We start from the raw sequence: 14,545 nt of genomic DNA, 5'->3' as shown, positions 1-14,545 counted from the left end.
CCAAGTTTAGAAAGTCTTTCCCTTGCTAGATGTGTAATAAGTGTTCACTTCTATTTTTTATGCACACAGCTGTCCATTTAATCTTCCCGAAGCAGGGCTCTGATCATTTCTCTCCTCTGCTCAAAAATGTTTAACCATCTCCTCGGAGCCTTTAGAATAAAGTCCAAATTCTTTAACTCGCCTCCAAGGCTTTTCAGGATTAACCTGAGGCTGCCTTTCCAGACTTTTTTTTCCTGTCCCCCGAATGAACCTGAGCTCCTGGCAAAGTGAAGGGTTTGCCTCTCTCTGTCTGTGTTCTGCCCTTCCCACCTCCAGGCCTTGTACCTGTTGGTCCCTCTGCAAGGGAATGTCCATCCTTCATTTCTATATGGATTTTTTTTTTTTTTTGAGACACAGTCTTGCTCTGTTGCCTAGGCTGGAGGGCAGTGGCGTGATCTTGGCTCACTGCAGCCTCCACCTCCTGGGTTCAAGCAATTTTCCTGCCTCAGCCTCCCAAGTAGCTGGGATTACAGGTGTGTGCCACCATGCCTAGCTAATTTGTGTATTTTTAGTAGAGACAGGGTTTTTACCATGTTGGCCAGGCTGGTCTTGAACTCCTGACCTCAAGTGATCCGCCCACCTCAGCCTCCCAAAGTGCTGGGAATTACAGATGTGAACCACTGCACCCGGCTCTATATGGATATTTAAATCCTATTGATTCTTCAATCCCTACTTTCTTTAAAAAGCCTCACTTTACCCTTCCTCCTGAGAGAGTGAGTGGTGGAGGGATAGGAAAACAAGCTTTGGAGTCAGATAAACCTGGGTTAAAATCCGAGTTCCTTTACTTGTTAGCCATTGGCCAAATCCTTTAACCTTTCCAAATCTGTTTCCTCATCTTTAAAATGGGAACAGAAAGCAATGAAGGACCACCAAGGATGTCGGGCCGCTGCAAGGATGAACAGAGTCTGAGATTGCACGTAAAGATCCTAGCACAGTCTCCAGTTCACCCCACATTCTGCCACCTTGGAAGTGAGTCATCAGCTCTCTGGGGGTCACACCCTCCTCCACTAGTCATGTTTTTCCCCCCAGAAGGTTTCTGATGGATCCTCTGTTCTCTAATAATTCCACAAGGTGGCTGAGCTTTCCTTCTGAGGAGTTGAGAGCGGGCAAACAGGTTTCATCTCTAGGAATTCAGCTCAGGCCCCAGGCACCTTGATCGGACTCCCACACCTATCTGGGTCCAAAGGAGTCCCCTCCTTCCTTCCTTCCTTCCTTCCTTCCTTCGTCATCTGAGGTCAGTTTCGTTACCGGGAAATGTTGACATTTCCAAAGGGGTTCATCAGCACCTCCCGCCTCTCACCATCAGCACCCCACAATATGATGATAAGTCAAGTGGAACAAAGATAATCCTCCCAGGTTTAAGGTGGGTAAACTGAGGCTCAAACTAGCTTCCATATATTTGTGTCTAGAACTTATGGGTCTTCGCAGCCAGAAAAGGGATTTGTTTCAGGGGGGCACTGAGGGGCCTGGGCAGCTGTGGTGGAGAACTGGGGGAGCTCTGGCCCCAGAGCAGGAGATGGGCCAGGAATCCTGTCTCTCAGGGCCTCTGCCTTGTCCTCAAGTAGGTTAATGCCAAACTCTCAGAGGCTGGCCTGGAGCTCAGTATCTGTGCTTGCTTCGTGAACTGACTTTGTGAGTAGATTCTTTTGCCTGCATCATTTGGGGAAGAAGCAAAGATGACGACTCACTGGCAGGGGCTGTATCTCTGGGGCTGAGAGTGAGGATTGGAACTTCCTGGACAGTGAAAAGAGCAAGTTTAGCTTCCGGAGGCCTGGCTGCTAGCCCAGCTCTGTACCCAGCATGCTGTACCACCTGGGACAAGTGCCTGCCCTCTCCGGACCCCAGTTGCCCTCTCTGTGAAATGGAGATGGTGGTCGAAGGAGGTCTGTTGTGAATCTTAGTGTTCTGAAAGTGCTGTCCTGGGCTGAGCCCCTCCCTGAGCCCAGACTGTCCCCGGGGCCTGGCTTCACCAGGTTGGCCTGACCAAAGCTGTGACCCCATTTGGCCGCCTCTACACCCTCTGTCCTGCCCTTCCCTGAGGGGCCTGGGCCTGGTCTTGGTCAGGCCTGGGGAGAGAGCAGGGAGCCTCCAGGCCTAAGTTTGACCTCCTGAGTCGCTTCCCCTCTCCCTGGAGCCAGAGCCAGCATCCTCTTTCCCTCCTGCTTGAAATCTGAGCTCAGAGATCCAGGGAGGACTTTGGCTGCAAAACATTCCATCCCCACTGTCCAAACACCCTGCACAGCTGGCGGAGGGAGGGGCAGCCAGAACCGGCTTTCAGGAGCCCTGGGGCTGTTGTTTTCATGGAAATGGGGGAGCCCTCACTCTGAGGACCAGCACTGGCTGACCTGAGGAGGTTCACAGGGTCAAGGGGACCAAGGAAGGGCCCACATGCACACATGTTCCTGGGGCTTACCCAGGGCCCCTCTGCTGAGCGCCCAGCCCTGCAGGGGAAAATCCAGTTGCTTCAAAGTCTGCCCAGCCAGGTGTGCGTGGCTGCCTCGAGCCTGCCAGCTGGGAGGTGTCTGCGCCACAGGCAGGCGGATGGTGGCCTTGTGAGCCTCCCCTCGTGACTGAGCTCTATGCAGAGGCAGGGGAAGGGCAGGCAGGAATGACGCTGAGATAGCAAGCAGGGTAGGTGACTTCAGGCAGCAGCTTTTTTTTTTTTTTTTTTTGAGATGGAGTCTCACTCTGTCGCCCAGGCCCAGGCTGGAGCGCAGTGGCGCAATCTCCGCTCACTGCAAGCTCCACCTCCCGGGTTCACGCCATTCTCCTGCCTCAGCCTCTCCGAGTAGCTGGGACTACAGGCGCCCGCCACCATGCCCGGCTAATTTTTTTTTTTGTATTTTTAGTAGAGGCGGGGTTTCACAATGGTCTCGATCTCCTGACCTCGTGATCCGCCCGCCTCGGCCTCCCAAAGTGCTGGGATTACAAGCGTGAGCCACTGCGCCCGGCCCAGGCAGCAGCTTTTACTGACAAGATGTCCCAGACGTGGCTGCTTCTTGCTGTGACTCACCAGTGACCCTGGATGAGTCTCTCAGCCTCAGTTTCCTCATCTGCAAGAAGAGAGGATCCGGCCTTCTCTGGCTCTGCCTTTTTTCTAAGAAGTTACAGCCAAAGACAAGATCCTCAAAGCTTCCCATCCAGTCCAAGCTGTGTCTAAATGTCCAGAAACATAACAGGTTTTTCCATACAGTCTCCAACAACTCTGACTCAGTTTCCCCTCTGCCCCCACCCCCCACCCAAGAGGCTGGTGGGGCCTTGGCAGGGAGGGACCAACTCCCACATACGTTGCCACCCGCCAGGCCAAGCCCCTTCCCCTCCTGCCATGTCGGGGTGATGGGGAGACCCCCACCCTTCACATATCCTGTTTTCCATTAATTGTTTCCAGGTGGACCCAGAGGTTGCCCAGCAGAGGAAGGTGGGGGCACAGGAGAATTGAGCAGGGGGATCAGAGAGGAGCAAAAACAGGAAGGGGGTGGGAGCAGGCCATGGAAAATTCATTGCCAGGAAAGGGAGGCCAGCATCTGGTTTGCATTAGGCTGAGAGAGCTTCGCAGCCCAAAGCCCAAGTGGGAGATATTGTTATCCGCTGGGCGGGTCGGGGCGGAGTGTGAGGAACTGGCAGCTTCTCCCCAGCAGGGACTCAGAGGCTACCCAGAAAGCGGGAAGTCCAGGGAGAAGGGAATAGGAAACACTTCTTTCAGTCTACACTGTGGCAGACACTTCACAAATGTTATCTTCTTCTTTTTTTTTTTTTTTTTTTGAAACAGAGTTTGGCTCTTGTTGCCCAGGCTGGAGTGCAATGGCAGGATCTCAGCTCACTGCAACCTCTGCCTCCTGGGTTCAAGCAATTCTCCTGCCTCATTCTCCCAAGTAGCTGGGATTACAGGCATGCGCCACCACGCCCAGCTAATTTTGTATTTTTAGTAGAGATGGGGTTTCTCCATGTTGGTCAGGCTGGTCTCAAACTCCCAACCTCAGAGATGACCCACCCTCCTCGGTCTCCTAAAGTGCTGGGATTACAGGCATGAGCCAATGCCCCCAGCTGTCTTCTTTTTTTAAACTTTTTTTTGTTGAGATGGAGTCTCACTCTGCCACCCAGGCTGGAGTGCAGTGGCGCGATCTGGGCTCACTGCAAGCTCCGCCTCCCAGATTCACGCCATTCTCCTGCCTCAGCCTCCCAAGTAGCTGGGACTACAGGCGCCCACCACCACACCCGGCTAATTTTTTGTATTTTTAGTAGAGGCAGGTTTTTTTTTTAAATAATAGAGATGAGGTCTCGGTTTGTTGCCTAGGCTGGTCTCCTGGGCTCAAGCGATCCTCCCACCTCGGCCTCCCAAAGTGCTGGGATTACAGGCGTGAGCCACCGCACCTGGCCACAAATGTTACCTGCTTTAATACTCACTACTTCACAGGTGAGAACTGTTCCCATTTTATATAGATGAGGAAACTGAGTCCCAGAGAGGTTAAGTGACTTGCCTAAGGCCACACAGTCAGCGAGTGGTGGAACTAGGATGAGAATTTGGGCCAAATGAAGACAGGGTGGCACGTTCACACCATCCCACAGGTGGATGGAGTCTGTGTACCAGGCAAGGCAACACTGAGAAGGGTGACAAGGATGGCCCAGCCTCTGCCCAGAGGGCCACTCAGTTCTTGTGGGAATGTCCAACAGTTCCAGGGGGTGTTTGTCATGACGCAGGGCTAACCATGTGTCTGAGGGCTCTGGTGCCTGCAGAGGAAAAAAGTAACCCACAGGGGAGGGCTTCCTAGAGGAGGGGGTATGAATGAAAGAGAAACTTTCCAGCAGAGGCAGGATGCAGTGGAGATTGCAGACAGAGGGGATAGTATGTGGAAAGAAGAGGAATGGGTACATCTGGGCAATGGCAACTGGCCTGGTGTGCTTTGGAGGGTGAGAATCCATTTCATAGTTGGAGAAACTGAGGCACAGAGAGGCTAACGTGCTCAAAGGCACACCGTCTGAAAGTGGGGTTGAATCCAGCCTGTCTGACCCCAGGCCTGTGTTCCCAGCTGCTACCACTGAGTTGTTCCTGGGTGATGGTGGTGAAAAGTTTCAAGGGTAGTGAGACCCTGTCTCTCCAAAAAAAAAAAAAAAATTAAAAAATTAGCCAAGCATGGTGACACATGCCTAGAGTCCCAGCTGCTCAGGAGGCTGAGGTGGAAGGATGGCTTGAGCTGGGTGACGGAGCGAGACCCTGCCTTGAAAAATTAAAAACAAACAAACAAACAAAAAACAAAACTGGGAATCTCAAATCTAAGAAAAGGAATTTAAAAATAAAGAAAAAAATAACAGTTTTTTGTTTGTTTTGTTTTTTGAGATGGAGTTTCACTCTTGTTGCCCAGGCTGGAGTGCAATGGCCCAATCTCAGCTCACTGCAACCTCTACCTCCCGGGTTCAAGCAATTCTCCTGTCTCAGGCTTCCGAGTAGCTGGGATTACAGGCATGTGCCACCATGCCCGGCTAATTTTGTATTTTTAGTAGAGACAGGGTTTCACCATGTTGGTCAGGCTGGTCTTGAACTGCTGACTTCAGGTGATCTGCCCGCCTCAGCCTCCCAAAGTGCTGGGATTACAGGCGTGAGCCTCCACGCCTGGCCGATAGCAAACTTTTAAGGGGATATTCAGGCTTGTGGTCACAGGTGGGAGGTCCTGTCTAGGGCTACACAGCCAGCTATGACAGCTATGACAGGATCAAGGCTGGACGTGCTCTTTCCAACACCCCAGCCTGCGTGGCGAGGGGACAAGCAGACCATCTGCGAGCCTGGCTGAAACACAGGGCCTCCCCTAGAGGTGTCTCACCTCCCCTGGCCCAGAGCCCAGGAAGGAGAGCCCAGTGTCTTCTGCTGCCTGAGGAGCCACAGGAGTTAATAATTACAGGGTTAAAGGAGATAGCGGCTGTCCTGGGAGGTGGTGCCTCCCTCCCAGGCTGCTGCTCTGGGGAGATAGCAAAGGTTAGTGTGAGGCTCAGCCTGGTGGGGGGAAGAAGGCTCCTGCTACCTCCCTTCCCGGCACCCTCCAGAGGGACCCTCAGTCTGGCCTTCCAAGCATGGACTCTTCTGAAGAGCGCGCTGGGTGCCCCGCCCGAGGGACATGTCCCGTGTTCCTGGCCATGAGTGCAGGGACTGTCCGCTACGCCCCATCAGGCCTGTGCCCTGCACTTGAGGGGAACTTGAGAGAAGAGCCCTGGGGCACAGACAGGTGAGCTCGGGACCTGGGGCATGGAGGGGAGGGGGAATCTTGGCAAGCTTCAGGGCAGCCGGTGTGAGAAGCTGGGTTCAGAGAGTCCTAGGGAATGGCTCTGATTGTCTTGTCCAATTTGGTGGCTGTACAGAGGTGGAGACTGAAGCTCAGAGAGGGCAAGACACTCATCCTGGGTCACACAGTGAGCTGAGGACAGACCTGTAAGTCCAGAATCAGGGCCTGGGTCGTCCAGGCTGACTGTCTCCTGCTCCTCAGCTGCCTTCAGCCAAGGGTCTGTGGTCAAGGCTGCCAGGCTTGGGATGGAGCAGGCAGAGGGGGATAGAGGGAGCGAGGCTGAGGAAGGCAGTGGCTTGTGGGCAGAGGACACAACTTTTATTTCTCCCTTCCCTGCCGCTGGCCAGACACCTAGCATGTGCTCAGGACCCTCTTGCTGCCTGGCTGCACACAGCTGCAGCTGCCAGTGAGCCTCTAGTTTCTGGGTGGTCTTTTTGGAAAACGGGTGTAAGAGGACTCAGCCCTACTGCCCCTGGCTGTGTGATATCAGGCAGGTTCCTTAACTTCTCTGAGCCCATCCTTTTCAGCTGAGGAGCAAGTTTAGCTGAGCAGTAGGGTCCCCCCTACTGGGGGAGGCAGTGAGGCCTAGGAGTCCATGGTAGCAGGAAGCATGGATGACAGGCTATTTTTGGTTAGAAATTGAGTGTGGATGCTTCCAGAGTGGTGACCACAGACTTGTCCTTCGAGACCTCGCTCAAGGGCCTCCCCGGTCCACCAGACCTCCCAGGCTGAGGACTCTTCCTCCAGGGACATAGCCCTGAGCTGATGCCTCCTCCACCCTTTATCTCCCACTGGTCTGGGTTGCCATGACTTATCTCCTGCCGGGGCTTGTGAAGACTTGGAGGGCAAGAGCCCTGTGCTGCGTTCCTTTTGTGTCATTTTCTCCTCCTTCTCTAAATAGTGAACAAAACAAGGGCCAGGAAGACAACAGTTGCTCAAGACCAACTGATGAGGGATTCAAGCCAGCAAACACATGTGGACATCTGCTTTGGGTGGGCCAGACCCTGAGCTGGGCTGGGGGTGGGGTGGGGAACGCAGCTCCAAGAAAGAGAGAATCCCTGCCCTCTGGAAGCCATGGCCATGGAAACAGCCGCCCTGCTGAGTGATGGCTATGGGACGCCTGGGCTGAATGATTCTAGAAAGTTGGAAGGGATGCTATGGAGAACTGCCTAGGTTGTTCACTGCACAAAGTGCTGGCCAAGGGAGCAAGAAAGGCATAGAATCCAGCCTCGCCTCCACTCTCCAGATTCCGTAACTTGGTGTGCACTATGCCCAGTGGGGAAAGAGCATTGTTGTCTATTTGTGCCCTGGACGTGGAGGTCTTAAGAATACATCCCCCATCCTCCATCCTCCACCAACATGGAGCCCCAGGAGGGCAGAGCCTATGTCTGTACGGTTTCCTTCTAGGTCCCCAGCCCTTGCATGGCCCATAGTCTATGCTCAGATGGAGTGGCTGAATGTACGAATGAGTAGAATGAATGAATAAAATGTGTCCTCAAATGAAGATCTGACTAACTTGAGCCTGTGGCCTGAGTCAGTGGGCCTGGAGGGGTAGCACTGGGACCTCTGGTAGCACCTAGAAGGGGAAGTACCTCCCACCATGCTCCCAGTCCTCCCCTAGACAGGCAAGGTGGGAGCCATGGTTCTGGTTCCACCAGGAACCATGGTTCCACCAGGAACCATGGTTCCGGGTTCTGCCCTTACTGGTCCAGTCCCAGGCTAAAGTTGAGACCAATGATCAGGACTCAGAATGGGTGGGACAGAGGAACTGAGGGACAGGTAGACCAGTGGTGTGGGATTCAGGGAAGGTTTCACGGAGGATATGGGACCAGACAGGTGTGCGTATGTGTGTGTGTCGGTGGAGGTGGGGTGGGGAATACTATCCAGAGGGCAGATGGTGGGTAAAGGCAGGGATGGGCAGAGTGTGTTAAGAGGCAGGAGACTGAGTGAGGAGAGTTGGACCAGAAGTGGAAACTCCTTCGGGATAAAACTCAGAGAGTAGGACTCAGAAAACTTGTTTCGGGTTTGTCCCCTTCCCTTCCCAGCAGGCAGGATGTTGCACAGGGACAGGCACTAAGCAGACAGCCTAGGGAAGGAGTGCCGGGTGAGGAGTGGGGAGGGTGTCTCCTGGCCTTAAGTGACAATCTGTGAGAATCGAAGAGCTGAGAGCCCGGGAGCCATTGTAGGTTCTTGAGTAGGGGTGGCCCAAAGTGGGTGGTGCCGAGGGCGACTGGAGAGGAGGAGTCAGCTGGCGAGTCTGAGCGCGGCGCGAGCCGCGGGATGTTGGGGGCCGGGTTCCCTTCCAGCGCCGCGGTCTCCCTGTCCCCGCGCGGCGGGCCGGGTGGGGCCGGGCCTTGGGAGCGCGCGCCGGATCCCAGCGCCGGGCCGGCGGAGGGGCGGGGCCGGGCACGTGTCCTCCGGCCGCCCCCACTCCGCCACGTGACCCGCCCAGGGCAGGGTCGGGGCTGGGCTGGGGGCCGCGAGCCCAGGCGGCTGAGACCTACTGACCCGCCGCGGGCAGGGCTGACAGGCGGTGGAGCGGCTCGGCCCCGGGCGGAGTCGGCGGCGGGCGGGGACGCGGCGCTGGGAGGACGCGGCGGCGGCGCTGGGAACGGACGCCTGGGCGCCCCGAGGCGCCGGGATGTGGAGCGGGTAGGTCCGCGCGCGCTCGCGGTCCCGCGCTGGGTCTGGGCCGCGGCCGCCTCCCGGGACGGGAGGATTGGGGGGTCCCCGCCGGGTCTGCGCCGCCACCCGGAGGTGCTGTGCGCCCCCGCCCTGCCTGCAGGCGAGCCGCCTCGCAGCCAGGAGACTCCGGGGGAGGGGTCGGCGGTCTCTCTCCTGGTGCAGGGTGCGAAGGGTGGGCACCCGACCGTCCCGGGATGACAGCGTCAACTCCTCTTAGTTCATCAGGAGCGCAAGTGAGAAGAGTCGGGGTGTGGGGAAGAGTGTGCACGACTCTGGGGCATGCACCTAGAGGAAGGACCCCCAGCCCACCCTCCTAACCTGTCCCTCAACCCCCTCGGCTGGATGAACTCTTGGAAAGCAGTGTAGCTGGGAAAGAGGAGCTGGGTCTTTGACAGCGTGGCTCCCAAGTTGAGGGCAGAACCTCCTTGTGGAGGTACGGAGGCTCTCCCAGGTGTGGAGTGGGAACCCTCCCCCGCCCCCCGCAGCCTGGACTGGGGTAGCACAGACTCTGGGTCCTGGATTAGTGGCCCCCGTGGTTGTGTCTGTTCAGGCCATTGGTTCTCAGGGGCAGTTGCAGTTTCTGGCCCATCTGATGTGGGACCCCTGCCCTGTATGTGCAGAAAGGTTGTGGTGTTTTTGTGGAGCTGGGCAAACACTTCCTCTTCCCCATGGCCTGGAAAGACCAGGTCCTGGAGGAAATGTGGCCAGAATGGGGGACAGGTTGTACTCCTGTGCTCCCTGGGCCAAATGAGTGGTCCCAGGAGAGGACTACTGCCCAGCTACAGCTGGGGAGTGAAGGAAGCCTCCCTGGAAAGGCAGGCAGGATCCACTTCACTCCATGGCACCTAGCAAAGGTTGAGCTGCGATGCTAGGGGAGGGATGGCCTTTCATTCCCCAGCAGGGGGTGCGGAGAGAGTGGGCTCCTGGTAGGGGTGAGGTGTGGAGAGGCTTGGGAATTTTTTTTTTTTTTTTTGAGACGGAGCCTTTCTCTGTCACCCAGGCTGGAGTGCAGTGGCGAGATCTCAGCTCACTGCAACCTCCGCCGCCTGAGTACAAGCAATTCACCTGTCTCAGCCTCCCGAGTAGCTGGGACTGCAGGCACACGCCACCACACCCGGCTAATTTTTGTATTTTTAGTAGAGACGGGGTTTCACAATATTGATCCGGCTGCTCTCGAACTCCTGACCTCAGGTGATCCACCAGCCTCAGCCTCCCAAAGTGCTAGGATTACAGGCTTTCACCACCACGCCCTGCCCTAAGACTTGAGACTCTTTTTTTTTTTTTTTTTTTTTTTGAGACAGAGTCTTGCTCTCACCCAGGCTAGAGTGCAGTGGTGCGGCTCAGTGCAAGCTCCACCTCCCAGGTTCACACCATTCTCCTGCCTTAGCCTCCTGAGTAGCTGGGACTACAGGTGCCCGCCACCACGCCCAGCTAATTTTTTTTTGTATTTTTAGTAGAGACAGGGTTTCACCGTGTTAGCCAGGATGGTCTCGATTTCCTGACCTTATGATCCGCCCGCCTCAGCCTCCCAAAGTGCTGGGATTACAGGTGTGAGCCACCGCACCCGGCCTGGGCTTGAGACTCTTAAAGGGAGAGAGTTGAAGGCCACCAGTGTATTTGTTGGCACTGTGCTTGGAGGACGGAGGCTGGCTTAGGAGAAAGTGCTTGAGGTGGGTCTGTGGTACCTGGAGAGGTTAGGGCAGTTCTGCCCGGGGTGAATTGTGTTTGGGGAGCAGCCTCATCTGCAGGAAGCCTGTGTCTTGTGCCGGGTGGACTCAGGCAACACAGCCACTGAGTTAGTTGCTGTGTGACCTTGAGAGTGTAGACTTCCTTCTCTGGGCCTCTAAGTAAAATAAGTGGTTTCTAGGGTGGGAGTGATCTCAGGTCAGAGAATGTCCTTCCCTGGAGGCATCCAGGCCAAGGCCAGACACAGCTGAGAGCCACCAGTAGATGGATAGTTGCTTCAAGGAGAGTCAGAGAGCCTTAAATCCTGGGCAGGGATCCCTCCCCACCATCCAGCCCCCCTGCCATATTCCCAGCAACACTCTGGATGTGCCAGCTGCCAGGCTGACCCCCACAGAATCCTCAATATGGCTCACTTCCTGCATGCACCCCTGCACCCCCGGGGGCCTAGCTGGGTGCTGAGCTCATATCATAATAGGTGCTTCATAAATGCAGATGGAAAGGATGAGGGGCAGTGAGAAGCTGGCAGAAGGGGTGAGGCAGAGCTTGGGGGTTACCTTGAGCTCTGTATTTTTATGGCCTCCCATTTGGGTGAGGAAACGGATTTAGAGTCAGGGGCCAAGCTGCCAGCCCCCACTGGGTGCCTGGTGTCCTAGGAGCTCACCCAGACCCCAGCAGCAGTGGGAGGGGTCCGGTTCAGAGTCATACTTGCCAGGTGACTCTGACCAAGTCTGATGACAGCTCTGGCAGGTGTATATTTGGGACTGTTGATCCTCGAATAGGAGGAGCTGGGATTAGGAGTCGGTGACCCCGGCGGGGCCGGTGATGTTTCTGGGCTTCGTTTCCTCACCTGTGAAATGAACTGAGATCTTTCTCTTGGTGGCTGTGCTTTGTTAATGGCCAGGTCCTGGTCATGGCCCCGGCCCTGGGCTGCTCTTCTGGGGTAGGCGGAGTGGCTGGACTCTGCCGCAGCCTGGGTGGGTCCTCTTCCTTGGGACTCCTGAGCATGGGCCCTGAACTCCAAACCCAGAGGCAGCTCCGGTCTGACTTTAGGTGCCCCCCCCCCCCCCAAACCGGGCTGCTCCCCTTCCGATTCCCCACAGTTTCACACATTCGTAGTTTTGGGTGCCAAGCCTGCTCCAAGGTGACGAGGCGAGGACAGCGTCTTGAGTACTTCTGTATCTAACACAGTGCTGGACACTTGGGACTTGGTCGGCAGAAGGGAGCGTTCGAGTTCCTGCATGACACTGTTCCAGCCCCCCGGTCTCAGTTTCCCCAGAGACAGGGCTCATCATACCTACGGCTAGAGAGGGCCAGGCATTGATGGGCAGCCCAGGAATAAGATGAGACCACTCCAACCTCCCAGGGGTTGGGGAGCATGTTTTTGCAGCAGGCAGGGCTGTAGGGGCCATCCTGAGCAAGTCACTTCACTGCCCTGGGCCTTGGCTATTCTAAGGGCATGGATCTGTGGGCTTCTGCCTGTAAGGCCCAAGTCACAGGGGACTAGAGGCCATGAGACAAGAGTCTGAAGTATGGCCCGAGGGCTCCAGGGTCAGGTACGCAGGCCTCTTCATTGGGAAGGGGTTGTGTAACCCTCGCTGTTGCTGCTCCCTGGAAGCCCTCCATGATCTAACTGCCTACCCTACCCCTCAACAGGTGCAGATCTTCCCTGCTGTTCCTTAATCAGGACATGGGTGTCGGGGGCAGACATCCTCATTAGAATCCTGCTTGTCCTAGACCCTCCAAGCTCTGCACATGATTTATGCCCAATAGGTCTTAGGAAATGAGGTAGCGGGAGAGAGATGCAAATCAAAATAGGATGTGGTAAGAAGGGGGCTGCCTGGTCATGCAAATTGGATGGATCGCAGCTGGTGGGGTGCCTGGCACATAATGGGTGCTCAGTATACACACTAGCTGTTGGAGGTCTTCGGCGTCAATTCTTGGACTGAATGGGCAGGGTCGCCACAGGCAGATTTGAGGATGTACTGCGTGCCCAGCCCTGTAGAAGAGGAGTGAGATGCGCCCCCTCCTAGGCCCTGCGCTGACTCCCACTGAGAGACAGGGCTGGATTCCCCCTGCTAGGGCTGGGCTGGGCTGGCCTGGTGGCCTGGGGCTATGGCTGGCGGAGGCATGGCCTGACTCACCTGCTTCAGGTCTTCTGATCTGCTTCCCATCCCTAGCTGTTCCTGACCTTCTCCTCCCTCCTCCTCCATGGTTGCTACTAGGACGTGCTGTTGTGCCCTTCTCCCTACTCTGGCTCCCCCTTCCCCTGTGGCCCAGACCCACCTTGGTTCCCACCTGTCCCTTTGTCCCCTCCTTGCCTTGAGCTCATTGGATCCTGGCCCAACTCAGTGAGACTCATGACAATCTCTTCATCCCCGGGTCCCGGACACTCTTTGGCTCTAGTGTCCAACACTCTCGTCCTTTCTGGCTCTCAAGCCCCTGTCCCGTCTGACGGCCCCTCATCCATGCTCAGGCTGCAGCTGCTCTCCCAAACCAGTGCCACTCGACAGCGCCACCCCATCCTGCCTATTCCCCCTCAGCTGCCTACGGGACATGCCACTTCCCAGATGCCTCAGCCACCCCCTTTCCTGTCCCTGAAAGACCCCCTCCCAGTTCCTCACTCCCAGCATGGGTACCGCTGTTCTCAGCTTTCACCTTTTCCTTAGTTTTGAATTATCTTAATTAATTACTGTTTATTGCTTTTTCCTGCCCCCCTATCCAGCCCCTGGTCCTCCCACAATTCCGCCTTCCCATCTTTTGTTTCTGTGTGTCCCCTCTGCTGTCCCCTCTTAGCCCAGGTCCTGCCTGGCTGTACAGCAGTCTTGGGTGGCACCCCCAGTACTTGGGCGCTGTCTCAGACTTCCTCAAACCCCATCTGCCTCTTGCCTCACTTCTGCGAAACCGCCATTCATCGCCTTTCCTCTGGGTGACAGGCCACGTGATGCGCTATGCCTGTACTCTGCGTTCAGTTCCCATCCTGCCGCTTCCTTGCTGTGTATTCTGGCCACGTCACCATCCCTCTCTGAACCTCGGGCCTCATCTGGAAACCAGGTGGAGGAGTGCATCTCCCTGCAATTGTCCCAAGCTTCCAGGCCTTGACACCTGTGGAGTGGTGGGCTGGTGTGGATGTGGCCAAGCACTTGGGAACCTGACATGCTTGTGGGTTTGGGGCTGAAGACTTGGCCGCTCTCTAGGGGAGCCAAGCTTTGCTGGGCTTGCAGGCTGGCCTGAGAGCTAGCCCATCAACCTTTTCCTGGGACTCCCTTGGTCCCTGGATGTGAATCACATGGCTGTCAGCCTCCGTCCCCTCAGCATCACTGCACAGGCTGAGCGTGAGTCTGAACAGGCCTCTGTGCCAAGGCACCGCCCCGGGGAGCCAGGCCCTGGGTCGGGGTTTCTGCAGCCTCCCTAGAGGCCTGGGCCCTGGCAGCCCACTGAGTGGTCCCAGTGTGCCCTCCCAGCCCTCTCCTTCGCCCAGTTTCAGAGTCACCCTTGCTGTCCCCTCCCCTGCTTATTTAATGAATCCATTGTGCCCATGACCAACAGGGGTCTTTAGTTCCAGGAGGTAACTGGACAGGGTCATCTTGGGCACTGATTGAGGGATAGGCTGGTCTGGCCACTGGCCAGGCCCTGCTGGCTTGGGGATACTAAGAGACTGAGGGCCATGGAGTCTAGGTCTCCTTCTTATTTTGTGGGTCGGGGCAAGAGCCCTGCTGGCCCTCCTAGGGCGGGCCTGGTGGGGTGAGGATTGTGGTTACTGCATTTTCTCTTGGTTGTGTGTTTCCTGGGGAAGTGACCCGTGGGGCCTTTCCTGTATGAACTGCCCAGGCCTCTCGGCGGTAGGAGCTGGCTTTGGGATGGGG

General features: G+C 56.2%; 1 protein-coding gene across 8 annotated transcripts in view; it reads left to right on the top strand.

Annotated features, from left to right (window-relative positions):
* The window catches only part of RAB3IL1 (RAB3A interacting protein like 1), a 43,740-nt gene that overhangs the window by 14,848 nt on the left and 14,347 nt on the right, over nucleotides 1–14,545 (top strand). Inside the window, exon 2 of one of the 8 annotated variants that reach the window (XM_063634081.1) lies at nucleotides 892–1,008. The exons of 4 other annotated variants lie outside the window; for them this stretch is intronic. Coding sequence is in view for 3 of the 4 variants with exons in the window: in XM_055285005.2 (XP_055140980.2) it covers nucleotides 6,103–6,254 (152 nt within the window). In the remaining variant the exon portion in view is untranslated. Of the gene's footprint in view, nucleotides 1–891; nucleotides 1,009–6,102; nucleotides 6,255–8,750; nucleotides 8,964–14,545 lie in introns of those variants that run through there. 3 more of the 8 variants (XM_055285005.2, XM_055284916.2, XM_055284850.2) reach the window with 3 other exon arrangements.

This window comes from Symphalangus syndactylus, chromosome 1 (assembly GCF_028878055.3).
Source record: "Symphalangus syndactylus isolate Jambi chromosome 1, NHGRI_mSymSyn1-v2.1_pri, whole genome shotgun sequence".
Taxonomy (NCBI): Eukaryota; Metazoa; Chordata; class Mammalia; order Primates; family Hylobatidae; genus Symphalangus; species Symphalangus syndactylus.
This window is presented reverse-complemented; position numbering and strand designations above follow the sequence as displayed.